The sequence below is a fragment of the Caloenas nicobarica genome, chromosome 16, assembly GCF_036013445.1.
Source record: "Caloenas nicobarica isolate bCalNic1 chromosome 16, bCalNic1.hap1, whole genome shotgun sequence".
In the NCBI taxonomy this organism is placed as follows: Eukaryota; Metazoa; Chordata; class Aves; order Columbiformes; family Columbidae; genus Caloenas; species Caloenas nicobarica.
In genome coordinates this window covers 11,257,324-11,276,774 of record NC_088260.1, presented here as the reverse complement: position 1 = coordinate 11,276,774, position 19,451 = coordinate 11,257,324, and the positions used below count along the sequence as shown (strand labels likewise).

Here is a 19,451-nt window from a genome sequence, read left to right as displayed (position 1 = left end):
GCGGCACAGTTGCTTGAAATAAATGAATGAATGAAAAAACAGGCAGCGGCTGAGCTGGGGAGCAGCAACCTTATTGTTTCAAAAGCCATCTGCATCTCCATAGCATTAAAGCATATTTCACACAAGCACATATATAGACTTTATGCACATGCAAATAAACATATTAACAAAAGAGACAGGTGGGAAAGGGGGGGGAGGGAGGGGAGGAAATCTGAGATTATATTAAGTTCATCCAGGAAAGTGGCTTATTTCCCATATACTAGAAATACATGCAGAAATTAAATATATCCTACATTTTACATCTCACACACAGAGCTAGAATATCTTTCAGTGCAATATCTAGTTGCTATGCCAACAACAAATAAAAAATAAAACATGGGAGAGGGAAAAAAAAAATAAATAAAATTCCTGACCCCTTTGCCAAGGGAGAGGGGGAGAGGGGGAGAGGGGAGGTGGGGTGGGGTGGCCGCTTACCAAAGATGCTGATTTGATTGTGGCAAAGCGCTCTCGGTTCCGGTAGTGGAGGGCCTGATTCTGCACAGACTGGGTAGGCCGCACCTCAGGCCTGCGATCCCTGTGGCCCACCTCATCCCTTATAAATACATGATCCTGCAGAAACGGATAAAAAGAAGGAGAAAGTCCGGCTGCGCTCTCCCCGCGGCGGCTGCCTGTCTCTCACCCCGCTGGCTGCACAGGCGCGGCTGTAGGAGAGGCATAGTGCAGCTCTGCCAGCCCCGGCAGCTCCCACCGTACTAAATGAATAAGCAACACATTGCAGGCTGGGGTTCGGCGCGTCAGCTGATCGCTAGCGGGATGCCTGCTCAATCCTGGCTGGGCTTGGGGTTCTTTTATTTTTTAATTTTTTTTTTTTTTTAAAGCTCCAGTATTATATATATGTGCAAAAAAAGAAAACAAAGAGTCAAAAGCATAAAGCGAAGCTGAGCGATGGGGCTCCTCGGAAAGGTCGGGTTCAAGCGCTGCAAGCCAGCAATCCCATTAAAAACGTGATTTCCATGTGCAGCAGAGAAGATGCTGTTCCCTTTTAACACAGGAGCAACATTTTGCCTCGTTCCCTTTGCTTCGTCCTCGATAGGGTTTCTTTGTCTCTCGTTTGCTATCTGCTGCGGGGGACGAGCATCCTGGCTAAAAGCAGGGCAGGCTGGAGAGGACCAGGACAGCTGTGACTGCTCAGGGATCCTGCTTTCCAGTCATGATCCTGCACAGTTCTAGCACTTTCTCTCCACAGCCCACAAAGGATTTTTTTTTTTTTTTTTTTCCTTTTAAAGCAACAGCTCACAGGTTTTAGTACGAATGGTTCCCAGTGCAACCTCCCTCTTGCTCGCTTGGCAAGGCTTCGCGTCTGCGAAACGGTGCCCGCAAGTTTTGCAACAGAACAAAGCTCTCGTTAAGCGTATAGAGGAGAGACCCTAATCAGAAAGGCTGGCGAAAAACATCACCACAATCTCGTTAATTGAAATGGTGACTCTCAAAAGTCAGCAAAGCCCTTGGGACAGAGTGGCCTTGGGACACCAGGCGCGTCCCACTGCCACCCAGCCCAGCTCAGCTCCACGGGACAGCAGGTGGCACTGGCACATCTGCCACGCTGACATCCACCACAGGTCCACGACTCTCATCTTCAATCTCCAGCTTCTAAAAAACTCAAAAGGAAAACTGAGATTCTTCTTGAATTAAATCAAGTCTCCAACTGTCGGGGTGCACAATAAAGGCTGCAAGCACCTAGGCCAAAAGGTAAATAAAATATGCCAACCCTTGCAGAGTGCAGCGGGTGTTTGCAGGAGAGCAGCAGCTTTAGCACCCTGCCGTGGCAGAGCAGACACCGGTGGGGTCTGAAAGCCCCACGGTGAGAAACCAGCATCTCCACCGTGATGCTGCTCTCGCGCTGACGCTCCTTTCCCGCTCTGCAGACACTTGCTGGACCGCTCTCCATCATCTTTGCCAAGTCTTGGGAAACGGGAGAGGTGCCTGAGGACTGGAGGAAAGCAAATGTCACTCCGGTCTTCAAAAAGGGCAAGAAGGAGGACCCAGGCAACTATAGACCGGTCAGCCTCACCTCCATCCCTGGGAAAGTGATGGAACACCTTATCCTTGGTGCCATCTTAAGACATATCAAGGATAAGAGGGTCATCAGGGACAGTCAGCATGGCTTCACCAAGGGGAAGTCGTGTTTGACCAACCTCATAGCCTTTTATGAAGACGTAACAAGGTGGATTGACGATGGCAGAGCAGTGGATGTGGTCTACCTTGACTTCAGCAAAGCATTTGACACCGTCTCCCACAGCATCCTCACGGCAAAACTGAGGAAGTGTGGACTGGATGATCGGGTAGTGAGGTGGACTGCAAACTGGCTGAAGGAGAGAAGCCAGAGAGTCGTGATCAATGGGGCGGAGTCTGGTTGGAGGCCTGTATCTAGTGGAGTGCCTCAAGGGTCAGTTCTGGGACCAATACTGTTCAATATATTCATCAATGACTTGGATGAGGGAATTGAGTGTACCATCAGCAAGTTTGCTGATGACACCAAGCTGGGAGGAGTGGCTGACATGCCAGAAGGCTGTGCTGCCATCCAGCGAGATCTGGACAGGCTAGAGAGTTGGGCGGGGAAAAATTTAATGAAATATAACAAGGGGAAATGTAGAGTCTTGCATCTGGGCAGGAACAACCCCAGGTTCCAGTACAGGTTGGGGAATGACCTATTAGAGAGCAGTGTAGGGGAAAGAGACCTGGGGGTCCTGGTGGACAGCAGGATGACCATGAGCCAGCACTGTGCCCTTGTGGCCAAGAAGGCCAATGGCATCCTGGGGTGTATTAGAAGGGGGGTGGTTAGTAGGTCCAGGGAGGTTCTCCTTCCCCTCTACTCTGCCCTGGTGAGACCTCATCTGGAATATTGTGTCCAGTTCTGGGCCCCTCAGTTCAAGAAGGACAGGGAACTTCTGGAGAGAGTCCAGCGCAGGGCCACAAAGATGATTAAGGGAGTGGAGCATCTCCCTTATGAGGAAAGGCTGAGGGAGCTGGGTCTCTTTAGCTTGGAGAAGAGGAGACTGAGGGGTGACCTCATTAATGTTTATAAATATATAAAGGGTGGGTGTCACGAGGATGGAGCTAGGCTCTTCTCGGTGACAACCAACAGTAAGACAAGGGGTAATGGGTTCAAGCTGGAACACAAGAGGTTCCACTTAAATGTGAGAAGAAACTTCTTCTCAGTGAGGGTGACAGAACACTGGAACAGGCTGCCCAGGGGGGTTGTGGATTCTCCTTCTCTGGAGACATTCAAAACCCGCCTGGACGCCTTCCTGTGTAACCTCACCTAAGTTTTCCTGCTCTGGCAGGGGGATTGGACTAGATGATCTTTTGAGGTCCCTTCCAATCCCTAACATTCTGTGATTCTGTGATTCTGTGACTTGTGTCCCTCTCTGCTGTCCTCAATTTCTAGCTGCTTCTAGTTCGGACCCACGCGCATTCGGCTGCTTTCAATATGATTCTGTAAACAATTTCAAGCAAAAGCCAAACCGGTACAGAAAATTTGATATAAAAAGCTGAACGATACATTGATTCGAAGTGCTTTACACCTGATAATTTTCTCATATCCTCCATTTTGAGTGTTTCCACTCCATGCTCACCTTTCACTTGCCTTTGCACAGAGAGAGCACAACGGCCAAGACCATCACAGAAACAAACCTGCGCCGGCTCCTCCATACCCACCCGTGGGAGACAGAACAAGCTAAATCAGTTAACAAGGACAGTCCTCTATAGAAGCAGTAGGACTACAGAGCGTAAGCAGAAGTTGCGGTTTCATTTTTCACTGGTCATCCTTATACGGGACTTTTTGTTGCGGTGTGTTAACAGGGGAAGGCAAGCATTGCAAAAGGCCAATTACTGGCCATTGGGCTGATACCCAGTTTTCAACTTGTGCGTGTTTGTGTAACAGGCAGGGCTCTCAGACTTGCGTGCTTTCCCGCGAAAGGTATGTGTCAGGCTCTAGAAGAGTCATACCAAAAAACTCTTGGTTAAACAACTTGTTACAGGTTGAAACTGGAGAACCATGTATACAAAATAAAGCTGAATAAAAGTGTCCTGTGGTAAAGACCTACACAAAACTTACCCACTTGAACCACGGAGGACTGAAGAGAACTGGAAGTACACAGGAGCTGCTATTCCTCTACTGCAGCTATGAAATTAAGGTGGAAACAGGCCAAATATTACCCATGGTCATACACAAAGGCTGCAGCAGCACATGTGAATGTACGAGGTTCTGAAGGTCTGCTGGCAACACCCCAATCCCTGCACCACCTTCTCTCTCTCCATTACATTACTATGCCAGGAAGAATGGGAAATACTAAAACCAGAGAAGCAACAAATCACTGGAGAAAAAAAAAAAAAAAAAAGAGACTTAAAATGGGCATTCTGATTTTTTTCAGGATGCTCCAAAACACCACTTAATACGACAAGTTGTAGTTATAATTACTTCTTATATGGAAAAATTAACCTGTGGGTTACTTTCTGTTACCTAAGAGGTGGATTCATAGAGGGCAGAATGTCATTCTGGTCTTGTTTTACGGGACTTCTGGTTACTTCAGGGCACATAAGAAGCTCACAGCAGAACCTAATTGCCCTTCAGGAATGTGAATTACCTGCATTCTCCATTTCAAATCGAGGAAATGGGAAAATTCCTTTGCAACTGAGCATGCAAAAGGACCAGTTTCAAGTGGACAGAAAACTCGGTGGTTGTCCTTGGCTCCCCTTAATCTGGGATCTGAGGCTTCTGCACTGGGCAGGCAACTGCCTTTAACTCCCAAATAAGCCCCTGCAACCTTAACAGGCAAAAAACATTTCTCAGAAAAGCTGTCACACTACCAGAAATAAAATCACTTGACATAGAGAGTTACCCAATCTAGCGCATTACACTACCACAGAGACTGCTAGTAAACAGAGACCTGTAAGACAAATAAGAGTCTCCATATCTCCGCCAACCTTACTCAACAGTGTGACTGATGGCTGCTACCAAACATCTACCTACAAACCCAGAAAATACATTTCTGCTCTTTTTATTTTATTTTCTTCTCCCAAAAGCTTGCTAAGAGACTCTGCAATCACATCTCCTTTCAGATGTTGGCACAAATCGGGAAATTTTGTTTCAAACTTTCAGCTCCAGATTTGTTGGAAACAAAGATGCAAAACCGGCACCTCAGCTCAAGTTACTCAGTAAGTAAAATCCGATCGAAAGCGCCCCAGAAACTCATCAAGTTTGGGTCAGGGTATCTCTCAGCCATAAATGTGCAGTTTGAACATTGGTTTGTTTTTTCAAGTAATGTAACTTCCCTGCATATTTCACTTTCCATCTGTTTTCTGTGTTTATTGTAGTATTTGCCTTATGGATATAACTTCGGGCATGCTCAGATCACAAGTCACATCAAACCATTAAAACCCACCTTTTTAGGGTCAATAATCTAGAATCTTCGGCTTCCTACTCAAGAAATAATTTGTACTTCTGACCATGTTATCTGCTACATGAACAGTTTTGAGGCCGATCACAATAAATGGGGGTATTTGGCTTGGTGCTGGCTTTGAATTCGCTGATCGTATTTGCCAGGACAAAAACTTTCCAACATTTCTATAGTATTATCTCACCAGAGCTTCCAGTTACTTAAATGATGCTAAAGAGCAAGTGTCTCAAAAACAATGAAAAAACCCAAAGGGCATGTTACTAACAGTACTTTCATTTTATGTTCAAGATATTCTGACTAGATACCTTCCTGATTAACACTTAATAATGACACTGACCAGATATTTTTTTGGTTTTAGAGAAGGATGTAGCTTGTTTCAAAAAGCACTAGGGGAAAAAAACCTCACAGAAACACATGGCTACAACGAAACTTCCCAGGTGAGTAAAATACCTGCTCAGAAGACATTTGGAACAACCAAAGTACAGAAGCAAACAGAAAACTACTCAGTAGGTAGACAGGAGTGGATTTTTTCCCTACAGAAAAATCAATAAGAGTTTTGCCTCAGCTTTTAATCACAGCAAAACTGGGCAGACAGATCTATAAATTGCATTTGATATTTACATTTTTTTCAGTATATGACATTGTCATATGGCCGAACCGACCCTTGCACTGACAAAGCATCAGACACAAGAGTTAACAAAATACAGAGAAAGGAGTCCCAGCCTCTTCAGCAGCTCATTGAGAAACTTATACCCCAGCTGCAAACTCTGATCACCCTGGACCAGCCTAAAGCTGAAACATCCAAACTTCCGCCTCAAAAGGAACACTCGCTTGCACGCTGCATTTTTGGTAACGCACACCAAATACAAACCTTCACAAACACCGTTTGCACAAGAGGATTCACTACCTGGAAAGGACAGCCTGTCTCCCAGATGAACAGGAAAGGCAATTTCTGAGCCATAGGAAGGACCTGAATGGAATTGCAGCAAATCCCTTCCTTCTAAGAATTTAAAGAGCAAGGAAAACAGTGTGCCATAATTCATTTTAATACACTGCACTAAATGCCTCGATATCTACAGAGAGGTTTAAGTATCAAGAGTCTTTCAAGAAAAGGCTTCACGTCACCAGCCTGCTTGACATGATTCCAGAGGCGGTCACCACTGCTGGCACGTGCGAGCCAACACTCAGCAAGTCACTACCTAAATATCCTTTACATCTCATAAAAACAACACCTTTTGCAAGTATGAATCATGAATCTTGATATGTAGGAAAACACCCTCAGCTTTGCCTCAGCTCCATCCATGAATTCTGCATATTAACCATGGCAACATCTACAGGTTAATTTAATGGATTTGGAAAGTCGCTCGATTTGCAGCAGTTATTACAGAAGTATGTTTTTGTTACAGTCATTGAGCAAGAATTTGTGGTGATCAACTACGAACATCGTCTTTGCTTCCTTTTGTTATAAACTAGATTTTAATCAGAAGATTTCCCTGACATTTTCATTGCCCAAGTTTGATCTTCGTAAGTACTGATGATTTTAAGGTTGAAGTAAATAACAGCAACGACCCTGTATTGCAGTTGAACAACACAATACTGTACTGGCTTTTTGTTTAGATTAAAAGAGAACAACCTTTTTTACTATTATAAAGTTTGACAGAAATAAAACAATACCATGTGGGAGCATTCTAAATCCTACCACTTGGCATATTCATTTAGGACAACAAAATAACATTTCTGGGAAGCCACGTGTACACACGCTGACATATACCAGCAGCTAAACAAAGCGGATCACAAATTACCTACGATGCATCAACTGTTGCCTGCGTTCTTAGAGAGCCAAAATCTTCATCCTCATTTTAAAATGAATTAACTGATGCCTATCTGCTTTTAAAATCTGGGTTACTTGTCTTTGAGGCATAGTGTATTTGGAGTTTAACTCCCTGCCCCATTTTGTCTTTTTTTTTGGTGCTCTCAGGTACAATTGGGTTTGCATTAGAGCTGTCATTTACTCATCAACTCTCAACCTGTGCAGCTGAACAACTGAACTATGTCCCAACAGGAGATGGACACGAGAACGTGTATCCATAGGTAAGATGATCCTCGGATGGAGAAGCACAGTGATGTTAACTGTCTTCAAAGAGACACATTAGAAAAGCAGAACTCACTGATCATATCGTGACTTACGTGGAGGAGGTCACCAATCCGCAACCTGCAAAGGGGAAGGGAAAAGCTCCTAGCAGGACAGCTCAACCAGGCTGGACATCTGAATTTCCTGTAAAGCATTTGCTGGCGGTTCAGGCATAACCCTGAGGAAACAGTCTTGGAGCCCAGCGATGGACCGAGAGCCCAGGAAGGGAAGATGCAGCTTCCTGCTGGAGCAGCAGACATTATCGCCATTTTTTTTCCTCCTGGGAGTTTAGGACACAGCTATAAACTAAGATATATGAAAAAGCCACACATTCAATTATGACTTTTTATTATTATTTTCTTCCTGCCCAGTGATTTTTCTTCCAATCTACAAGTTCTACTCTGCGAATAGGTGGGAATCACCTTTGTTCTAAGCAGAGCTTTAGAAACATGGAGCTCTACTGCTGCCCCAAAGCTTTTGTATTGTGGAAGGGGTAAGGCTGTGCCTGCTTTTCAAGGAGGATTTATCACACGTGCTCTTCTCCATCAGGCAAAACCCAAGCATCTCTGCTATCATGAACATAGCTAGCGAACACGATCAGAAGCAGATCACTTCAATTACCTTGTGACCACAAAATATTTTTGGAAGTTCCAGCCAACTAATGGCTGTTACAAAAAAAAAAAATTGTTTACAAGTGCTTTTACTACATCAGCCTGTTCTTGGTCACAGTTTAGATGCCAGGAGTGCTGATGGGGATGCTCCAAGCTCCTCCCAGCCCAGCACTACACAGGTGATGTAGCCAGAACCTGAGGTCTGCTCCTAATTTACACCAAGTAGCTGCCGCTCCAGACGGGCTCGTCACCCCAAGCAGCAGTGCGGAGCACGGAAGGCTGGGAACTGCATTTCACATATGACCACAGACTTTTTCATCCTGCATTTTACAATTGCACGTGACATTCTGGGGTTGTGGTCCAAAGAAATCAAAAGGCCTCTGACACTTAAGGGTTTTGAGCTTTAGAAAATACCAACAGTGTAGGTAATTTTGCCATCCGGGTCACTTTACGCAGTCTGGTACATCTGGAGGTTGTTAATTAACACATTTGTGGAATACCATAATTGTACATACCACTTTGATTTGACCTGTGTGAAAACAATTTCATATGTAACCCTATGCCCACATAATGGAGACAGCTGGCTAATTATGTTCATCAGTATTTTCTTTTTCGCCTTCAAAGGCTGATTAAATGCAAAACAAAAGCTTAATTTAAACTTGAACCCCAGGTTCTTTCCATTTTGTTTGTGATTAGGCTCCAGAGTGTTACCCAATTGGGCACACTCTGCTTCTTACCTCGTAGAACAAAACCAAGTTGCATGGATCAGCTTCACAGTTTACAGAAATACAGCTAAAGCAAACACAAAGACAAACTGAAGTTTCTTCAGACTAAGGAAATTTACCTTGAAAACAGAGTGGAACGGATGTATATAAACCCTTTGAAATGTCCTGCTTCAATTTTAATCTTTTCATATGTATTAATACATATAAAATACACACATGGAGCAGTTTTCCATTTAAAATTACCTTCCTCAAAGTAGCAGGGAATGAAAAAAAAAAAAAACCACACTAAATTAAAACAATATATTTGCAGACTGGAATATCTTCTGCTACACGTAGTCTAAGTTTACCTTACACATACATTCAGTGGAAGGTAACATTTGCAAATTGAGAAGGTACCTACTCCACTACAAGAATCAGTAACCACAGCCAATTGTTAACTATTTTGTAAATACCATTAGTGCAGACCTGGGTTTTGTGCTTCCAAAATTACACCAGAACATCTGTCCTAAGTGATCTATGGGTGATTTCCTTCACAATACTTCAGTTATAAGTATGCAAGACATTCCTTTTTTCCAGACCAGATAACAAAAGCTTCCATGCTATCCATTCTACTCAACCGAATCTCAAAACAACAGCTACACAGATGTCTAAGAGGACTGAACTCACAGCCTCAGAATCTTCCTGTATTTGTACTTTAGAAGTGTCATATGATCACTGTAAAATGAAATATTATTCTTAAACCAAGCAGGAACTCTACTTCTTCCCCAAATGCAATCTCTGTCTGATGGCAGTGGCTCATGCTTTGTTTTCATCAACTGTAATGACACTGACCAGTCAGGAATATTAAAATGTATGACTTGGGTAAACCAATTCCTCAAACTTCTATTTTAATGCGTCCATAAATGACTACTTAACAAGGTAAAATCAAAATTAATACACATTTCTGAAGCCTACATAAAATGAGAAAAAGCTCCAACTATAACCAGAACATACAATCAGTTGCACTGCTCTTCATTCAGGATGGTTCCTCGGGCTGGCATTTTGTACCTAACGCTGTTTTTTGAAAAGAGTCTCTCTCCAAAGGTGCTACTGCAAATGTATTTGAGAAGGATGTAAACCCCTGAAATCTATGCAACTTATCTGCCAGAATCTTTAAATATGCAAAGCAATCCTTTGTTGAGACAAAATTTCTTGAGAGCTCCCTTCTACAAGCGCTTCAATATTCAACACTGTATTTCAGGGGGGAAAATTGCTTACAAATATTTAGTTAGTTAGAACCAGGCTTTGCTGTAACCCTACGAATAAGGAATTCATACTTTTCATGCCGCTGTAATGTTTTAGCTCCTTTGGCAAAAAGCATACATACACTTTGAAGCTCTTTGCAAATGCAATCACACTACCAACCTACATTTTACTGCCTACCAGCAAATGACACTGCTAAGGCCAAGCCAAAACTATTTCAGTCAAACAGTCTTAGATTAGGTGCTGACCTACAGCTAGACAACTTTAGCTTGGTATCTAGCGCTAATAAAATAAAAGGCAACAGATCACAACATGCAGCACAAGAGCAGAAAAGCATTGAGTGGAACTTGACTCAAAACATACCTCGTGGGCAGGGTCCAGAGTTGTGCACACTTCCACTTCTCATGAGGGGAAATCCAAGTGCAAGCAGATTTTAATGACACACTGTGACTGGGAAACAGTTAGCTCAGCTGCTACGACCACTTGTCACCATCCCACATACCACAGGACGGTCATTCACAAGGGAACAAGGACTGATGCTCCAAGCAGAGATGAAGAAGTGCGCATGCGGGGCTGGGTGAGGAAGCGTGCAGTAAAAGCCGGCGTGAACCCTGCCTGGACACTGACATCGCTACCTTTCATTAGCGGCCTCTTTTTATTTTCAGAGGTTAACTAAATGCAGCTTAGCTTTTAAAGAAAAAAACTCAACAACACAGAACTCGATTCTGGCAATCCCGGCACCAGCTCCTGCTCTCAGCAGATGGCTCAGCACAAGCCCACAGCACACTGACCGCTGGGTGAGCCGGCGCGAGTGACAGCAGGGACTGCGGGGAGCTATGGAGAGCACCGGAGAACATACCTTCTTATGAACAACGGAGGAAGTGGAATTAATGGTGCTCTCGTCACTATGCATCATGACCAGTTCAGGGCTGCTCTCATCCAGGACCTCCTGCATGCTGCTCACGCTGCTGCTCTGACTGCCTGTGCTCACAGACATGCTGGGGATGGAATGGTTGCTGCCCAGACTGTCCATCTTCCTACTCAGGTTTGATCCATGCTCACTGTCCTATAAAACAAGGGGCATCAGTTACAAATACTGCAGATCACCTGCCCAGCGCGTGTCTGCAGTGCCCAAAGTTTGCCTTAAAGGCGACTCTGCAGAGCGAAAGGTTTTCTGCTCATTATTTGGGAGCTACGTTTCTCAAGGCTGCTTGAGTTATTAAATACTCCATCTGGGGCAGGCAGCTTTTACCTTTTCCCCTGCAGTCTTACTACATCAGGCTTTAAGCCATTTGTTTTTCCACACAGCAGTAAGCCTGGGCATGGCTCTTGGCTTGAATAGGAGACATCCAGGAATACTGGATGGCTGGTGAGTGGAGTCTTGTAATTAAAAGGAGTGATCTGAGTTTGTATTAAAACGATGTTCCAAGTCACAATATGCTATACCACATTTTGTGAATCAGACGAGATGTAAGACAGTGAACCTCTTTGTTTATTATTTGATAAATATCACATAGTGCTTGACAGGTGTAGAGGTTTTAACCTCCATGTCCCAAGCGGTCAGCAATTACATTTTGTCAAGCTAAAAACCCCTTTAACCTTGTGTTTTCAGCTGAGATAAATGCTTCATTCACCTTTAAGCAGCTGACTCAGGAGAGCCTGCATTACTACAGTGATTAAAGCTGTTGTAATCTACTTAGACAAATATAAATATTCCTCGTCTAGGACATATTTTTGATTCTACAGACAAATATTACAAGTTAGCAGCCTTTTTTCCTGTTGCATACTCACATAAGCACAGTAATCCCAGAGTATGCACTTAATCTAGGCTGATTTAGAGAATTTATGGAGTCCTTTGGAATTAACTAGTGGTGCTGAAGAAGCTTCCAAGGAGCTCACAGTGAGGACCGAGAACTCTAAACATTCCTCAGCTCCTGGTCCAGAATAACCTTGATTCACCAAAAGGAAAGGCTGGCTACTGCACTCAGTTTGTGCTGCCCTCCAAAGGGAGCTTGGGGAGAATTACATTACAAATCAATTAACAGGGTACCCACTTTGTTGGAAGCCGACAGAAAGAAACTTGATAGATTTGTATTTGATTCTGTGATTATTTTTTAAGGAATCAGCAGATCATTCAGAGCCTGTGTGAGCACACTCAAAATCCAAACTACTACTATTCTATAGAGAACATATGCACATGAGAATGAAAATATTTCCAAGATGCTTATATAAAATTACAGAAGAAATAACATAATGAGGCATCTGAGATGAGGATATGGCTATTAATTAATGAATGTATTTACACAAAGGACAGATGAGATTGCATATGCAACCTCAATGTTGACTTCCTGACTTGAATACTTTCCGAGTGACCTTATCTTTCTTGCAAGAGCTCTGAGGAAAGTATTAGTAATATTTTGAGTGTTAAAGATTTGTAATGCTCCTTTTCCACCTTAAAAAGTCTAAGGTAGAAAAAGGAACCGTCTTGGAGCACTTACAGTTGAGTAGCTTCTGTTAACCAGCTAAGTAGTAACTGAAGCACGTGCTGTATTTTCCTTTTACTGCCAAGTTAGTGATACACACGAGCAACACAACCTCCGTCTGTGGTAAACGAGCTGTGTGGTACAACAGTGCGGAGCATGCTGTGCACATGCAGAGTGTGAGCTACATTAGAGTGTTAATTCCTGGAGATGTAACACCTTTTTTTCCTCCCTCTTTTGAGAAGTGGAGACAGGAGGAACAGAAGATACATCTTGGAGTCAACTGCTACCACATGTATCCCACTCAGCTCTTGACCTTGGATCTGCTGAACAGCCAAGCAGGAAACCCTCTCCCTTGCACTTCCCTACGCTGTCGCTCTTCCGAAAGCTTCTCACACACAGGTAGAGAAGGCTTGAAGGTTTCAGTGCAAAAGTCTGACAATCCCCCCACTCCCCAAGTAAGCTTGAGATTTAGAAGTTGGCCAGAAGGTTAGAACAGAACCACTTTGTAGCTTTAATCACAGTGGTTGCTGTTCTTGCTCCTTTTGTGTGTCTCCTTCACCAGGAAGGACAACACTAAGTGCCAGTCCCCTCCTGCATGCTCTCCCACCTGACACCCAGGCTCGCCCACTTCTTAAACCAGAGCTCTAGTTTAGCTTTACAGGAACATTGGACGTACAGAAACTTCAAAAACAAGTCCCTGAATTTATGCTGAGCTTGGGCATCTCACTGTGTATTATCTGGCTATACTGCAGCAAAAAAGAATACAGACGTAAATTTGCCTGTCAATTATTTTCATTGAGAAGCAGCCGTGGATTTGTCAAATGCACCTGCACCAAATGACATTAAATTCCATCTAAGCTCATCAATTGAAAAATTACTGGTTTCCTTCTCTAAGTCACGGTGTCAATTATCATACACTGATTAAGTGGGTTGTTTATTACAAGATTTAAACCGAAGAAAATCCAAAGTTTTAAAGCTGCCAATAGACACACATCTAACATTAAGTAAGGGCTACTATCACTAATTAATCTATCCCGTCTCTCTGCTGATCCAGACGATATTCCAACAACATGGACTGTGCATCCTCACCTATGCTGTGCTTGTTACGTCCCCTTAAGGACAGGAACATCTCACTTGCCGTAAAATTATAACAGTGTAAATGAGGTTATAGAATAAAAGTACCTCCTCCTCTTCTTGAGACTCGGTCAGCGGGCCATTCCGTGTCTCTTGGAAAAGGATTTTCTTCATTTTCCGGTACTGCAGGTTATCCAATTCACGTACTGCATCTTTTGTCCTTTGTATGAGGTCTATTAGTACCCTTGGTGGTCTGTCTCGGCGAACAAAATCATGCTAAATTAAAGGAAAAAACACAGTTTCAGACATGATGTTTGACGTAAAAAGAGGGACACAGGGACTTTTAAGAGACACCTGCAATGAGAGACGATTCATTTTTCTGTCTGAAATGAAACAGTTTGGACCAGGGTTGGATTTTTTGAGCTCTCCAGGCACCACAGCTGATTTGTCCCTTCCTGAGCTCATTCACTTGAAGCACATGAGGTACAAGATGGTACCGCTTCAAACCCTGTAAAGGCCTTTAGAATGAACAAAATGCATAAAGGACCAAGAAGAATCCATCCTGATTATGCAAGACCCCCTGCAAAGATTTATCCTGCACCTAACTATTCAGATTTGTACATAAAACCAGTAAGAAGACCGCAAGGTTTTCTTTTATGCTCAAAACATTTGTAGCTGAAGTAAAATAATGTTCTTACCAACTCCTGCTAAGGAGGTAACAGTAGCACAGGTTTTAAGTGCAGGCTTCACAATAAATTCTTCAATGGAATTTAAGTATATGATTAAAAGGTCTTCTCTGACTTAACAGATAGATTCTCCTGAGCCACACAACCGGCAACATCTCTACCCCAGATGCGTTGCCATTCCTCAAGTTCAAGAATTAATTCATCCAACTGTAGCTGGAGTAACCAATACACGAAATCCAGTTCTCCTTACAACAGGAGTCTTGAGTACAAAGACTTGAAAGGATGAGCTGATCTTTTAATGATTTGTAAATAAACATGGACAGTATCATGCCTCAGGCTTGTTTCTTGGCTTTAACTGAATTCAGACTGCTGTGCATTTGAGTTTTGCTAATGGGGACGGCTGGTCATTTATGTCACTATCAATTTTTTGCTAGTAGTGATGGTGTTTATTTTTGAATTATAGCTAAAAGTTCTAAACGTCATTTCACACAGAAGCAAAATGAATCATTTCTGCTCCTCAGTGCAGATAGCCACCATTTATTTCTCTGTGAACAGCCACAATCTGTAGCTTATCTACCATTAGAAGAAAGTAACCATTTTTATCTCACTGTAGGTGATTTTTAGAAAGAAGCAATGCACTTGGAACAACAACCCTGAACTTAAATTTGTCCTGTATATCCAGTGTCTACTTGTTTATGCATATTCTTTAGCCATGCAAATACTCATTTCATTTGAAAGACTATGTGCTTCATATTCAAGCATCACTCAAATATCAGAATGCAACCACATGGAAACCGGAGGGCAGATGCACAAAAGTGAAAACCAAAAGGCTCTTCCATAGCAATAATTCAATTCTGACTGCTCACTTGCACTACCTAATTGCCTAAATTGCACATAAAAGATGTGGGCGCACCTGTGCTAGGTACTGTGCAACTCTAAGAAATGGTGGATGAAAGGACTTAATTTGTCTACTTTCTCCAAATTGCAAGAAAAACAAACAAGCAAACAATGAAACCAAAACAGACTCAAAGGGAGGAAGAGGTGAGTCTAAAGGCATGTACCAAGTTGGCTGGAAGAGTGACTAACAGAACTCAGGTCTCCTGGCAATGTCATGAAAGCTATTAAAAATACATAAAAAGTGTTTAAAACAAATTTTATAATTGCTTTTAATTTTAGAAGTTAAAAATATTAATGAGGTAGTTTGGAGGCGTATTTATTTTTTATTTCAACTTCATTTAAATATCACCACAGTCATTTGAGTATTGTCATCTGGGATTGTGAATGGAAACTGAATTCACTCTCAAATACCTCATTTAAAATTCAGTTCTCTAAGAAAGTGTGACCATAAAGAAAAATTTGCTCTCCCCCTGTTTGCCATACACGAGTGAAAAACCCTCAAGAGACAAGATCTTCAATCTTATAACCTAGCAAGCTTTAGGGAGAGCTACTGCAAGAGGGAACACCTAGATTACTGTTCTGAATGTCTGAAACCAAATAAAAAGACTGAATATACATGATTTCAGAATAAGATCTCAGCTCCAATTGTTTGCACAGACTCCAACCTAAGGTACTCATGAAATCACATCCTTCAATGAACTTACACTGTTCCTAGAGAGCAGAGAGGCTGCCAATCCGCATGAATGAATCATTCCGAAACCCACAACATAAACCTATTAGCTGGGCGAAGGATTGTCAGGGTGCTGCACACAGAACCAGAGAACAGTACGCTGGTTTTGTGCCACAGCACGAATGTGTCAGAGGAGGAAAATACACCAGGCACCGAAGAGAGAGCACAAACGAGCTCGTTCATCAGCCTTTACCTGGAGAGTGAAGGCTCAAGAGTTAAATATTCTATATGGTCCAGGCTTAAAGCAAGGACAGAAGCGAGTGTAAAGCTAGCTGCTCAGTAAAGAGCGCAGGGTTTCGATTTCTCTCTTCAAGAACCAAGAGGCTCAGAAACATCCATGAAAATGCATTTTACTGAGCTGAAAGAGCAACAAGAGAAGCCATAAAACAAAGGCTGAATGGTAGCCTTAGAACAGAAATCAGCATGAAAAGGCTGTCAGGTAGACACAGAGCAGCAATCTAACCTACTGTGGAAATTAAGCAAAACACTCAATGGAGCTAGCAATTCCTCTGCTCAAATATTTAAGTAAAAACTGAGTCCTGTTTACCTGGCGTGGAACAGCAGCATGCCATGCAATTCTCACCAGCAGCTATGTACGGCAACCAGAGGAATAGCAGGGCCACTAATCAATTTTAAAGAAAGGAAATACTTAAAAGAAAGAAAAAAAAAAAAAGGCTGATGGAAAAGGGGCTGGACAGGATTTCACACATCCCTACCTTCTAATGGGAAGCTGCTCCTGAATTTCCCAAACACAAAGCCTTTGGAGTTATAAGCAGTTCCTCTACTCAGGTAAACTGAAACCAAACAACTTAAACTGGAACTGATTTATGATTAACTGACAAAACTTCGGCAAATTCCGGATACATCACTCCCAGCACGGGTCCTCTCCTAGAAGCTCTTGGCAATTATGAACCCATACAAGGCACTTTCCAAACCAATACAGTTATTTCCAAAGAAAGTTCTAATTAATTTGGTTCAGCATAGAAATTATTAAAGGGGTATAAACAACTTTTGCTTCTGGTGGTTTGACTAGGGGAAGAAGTTAACCTACGCCAATCCTGTTAGTGGTGTTTTTAACAACTAGGTATGATGCATGAATATAGAAAAGAAGCAAACGCATTAGAAGATGTTAACGAATCAAGAGGAATTGCCCAAAACCCATCTAGGATAAAGACATGCCTATCCATCCAGAGTAACTTTAAACAAACAAAAAAAAACCCAAAACAACCAAACAACAAAAAGTGGATCAGAAAGGCCCAAATGAATGATTTACAAGAACAGAGCAAAACCAAGAGCAGAACTGAGATCAGGAAGAAAGATCATTAAAAGATACATATTCAAAAGGTATGAACAAATAATTAATCATGCTCATATTAGCATTACTAGAGAAAAAAGGTCAAGATAACCTTCCTGAACTTCATCTGCGTCTGTCCAAAAAAAAAAAAAAAAAAAAAAAAAAAAAAAAAAAAAAAAAAAAAAGAGACAGTTCAGAGCACCCAATGCAGAACGATCCTGCCCTGGCCAGGAGATAAACATTGGTCACCCAGTCCCTTTCCATCTCTAATACCCATGTTCCTTTAAATAATCAGCCACTATCTGTAAATCTTGATTAAAAGCTCAATCCTCTGATCATGTGGAGCATAATTCTCAAAGTACTACCAGCTCTGCAAAAGATTTGCTATTGGCTTTTTAGATTTCCTATCACTTCCACAGAGAGAGCCTGTAGCAAATTACAAATCTTAAATCTTACTGAAGCTGCATATAAGCTTAGTAGCAAGTATTACTTGTTACACAACAAAAAAAAAAAACCAACAAAACACAACAACAAAAAAACCACAAAACATTTTCCTTACTGGAGAAGGTAAGCAGAAAAAAAAAAGGGGGAGCAGCAGCAAGTTAACAGTTACTTTACATAAAATACATATCTGCTCTGAAAAGGTCTTTGCTTTCACACAAGCTTGCCTCCAGTTTCTTCCCTCATTTCTGTCTCCTCTTTCAGAGACCACATAGTGGTCATAACTTGGAGCATCCTACTGACAGCACAGTACAGCAGAGAGGCTGGCAAAAATTCCTTCTTCAAAGCAGTAGGAAATGCACTCCTAAGTCCTAATTACACAGAAAACTTGGTTGGAATTCACTTCTGCAGCACAGATTTAACCCACCCAGCTCTGGACCTGTTTGTCCTTGATAATATTTTCAGTTAAAGTATGTACAGCATTGTCATGAAAAAAAAAATATTTAAAAAAAAAATCAAGATTAATCTATCCCCCTCCTGCTAAAAAGTCCTTCCTTCAGCTAAAAAAACCCTGTTACTCACACTACTATCCCACAAGTCTTGCAATTTCTCTAGTGCAAATGTAACCTCTGCAGAGCTCTGGGGTGTACGAGGAACAGGGTGCTGGGCTGCTCCCCCAAGTAACTCCTCACTCGACAGTATAACTGTTTTACCGCACAGCCTCTCTCTACTTTTCTCCAATAGTTTGACTCTTGAGCATCATGTTGTAGAAGACAATTGTGCCTGACATAACAGGCAAAGTCAGGAAACAAAGTTAAACAGCCTAAAATACTCTTTAGAAGACCTCAAAAATCTGTGGATTCAGTTGAGAGAAAAAAACCAAATTTTTTTTTTTGAAAGGGCAAATATTTGTTCACCATCTTTATGACTACTTTGGCAGACAAATAGATTTTTCCCAAATTTCTGGAAAAAGTTTGAAAAATTACCCGTAACAGATCTGTTGATGATGGCCTTTCCTGAGGTATTTTCTGTAAGCAGTAATCAACGAATCCCCTAAAGGAGTCTGACCTGTAAATAAAATAATGAGTTGCAAATGAAAAAGAAGCTTAGGATCTGGAACATATGCAAACTTAGTAGTGCAAAGCAAAAGAAAAACCTTGATTAATTTGTTCTTAAATTCTAGGGCAGAGAAATTAACTGGACTTTTCCAAATTCTGAGTAAGCTGATCCCATTAGTTCTTTCAACAGGTAAAAACTGTTGAAGCAACCATGGATACACAATTATCCCCAACTACAAACTGAAAAACAAGCAACAACTATGTGTACCAGTCACTATTTTCAATTTTACTTCACCTATTTAAAAACAGATGACAATGAATTTTTTGGTAACTCCAGAAATGCACTCGTTACGGTAGCTGATGAAATGGTTTTATTTTCTAGAAGCTTCCCACCATTTGTAGTGCTGGGTCAGTAAAGTGCCTCGATACAACGCTTAGTTTAACAAAACTTGAGGCTGTGAGGCTGTATCACAACTGGAAAGAAGCAAACTGATCTTCTAGGTGCCACTGAACTCAAAAGCAGCATAAAAGGCACCTTGCTTACTTGCTGTGTTCTCAAAGCCAGAGAGCAAACAGGTGATTATAAACAAACCACCTGCAATCAAGAATACCAATTCCTA

The 19,451-nt window shown here is 42.1% G+C and overlaps 1 protein-coding gene across 3 annotated transcripts in view; it reads right to left on the bottom strand.

The window, feature by feature from the left end:
- TAOK3 (TAO kinase 3) overlaps positions 1 to 19,451 on the bottom strand; it is an 85,806-nt gene that overhangs the window by 13,794 nt on the left and 52,561 nt on the right. For 2 of the 3 annotated variants that reach the window (XM_065646355.1, XM_065646357.1), the window contains 4 exons: positions 18,760 to 18,841; positions 13,834 to 14,001; positions 11,028 to 11,234; positions 475 to 609 (listed from right to left, as the gene is read on the bottom strand). In XM_065646355.1, the coding sequence (XP_065502427.1) occupies positions 475 to 609; positions 11,028 to 11,234; positions 13,834 to 14,001; positions 18,760 to 18,841 (592 nt within the window). The remainder of the gene's footprint in view (positions 1 to 474; positions 610 to 11,027; positions 11,235 to 13,833; positions 14,002 to 18,759; positions 18,842 to 19,451) is intronic. The other variant, XM_065646358.1, reaches the window with a different exon arrangement.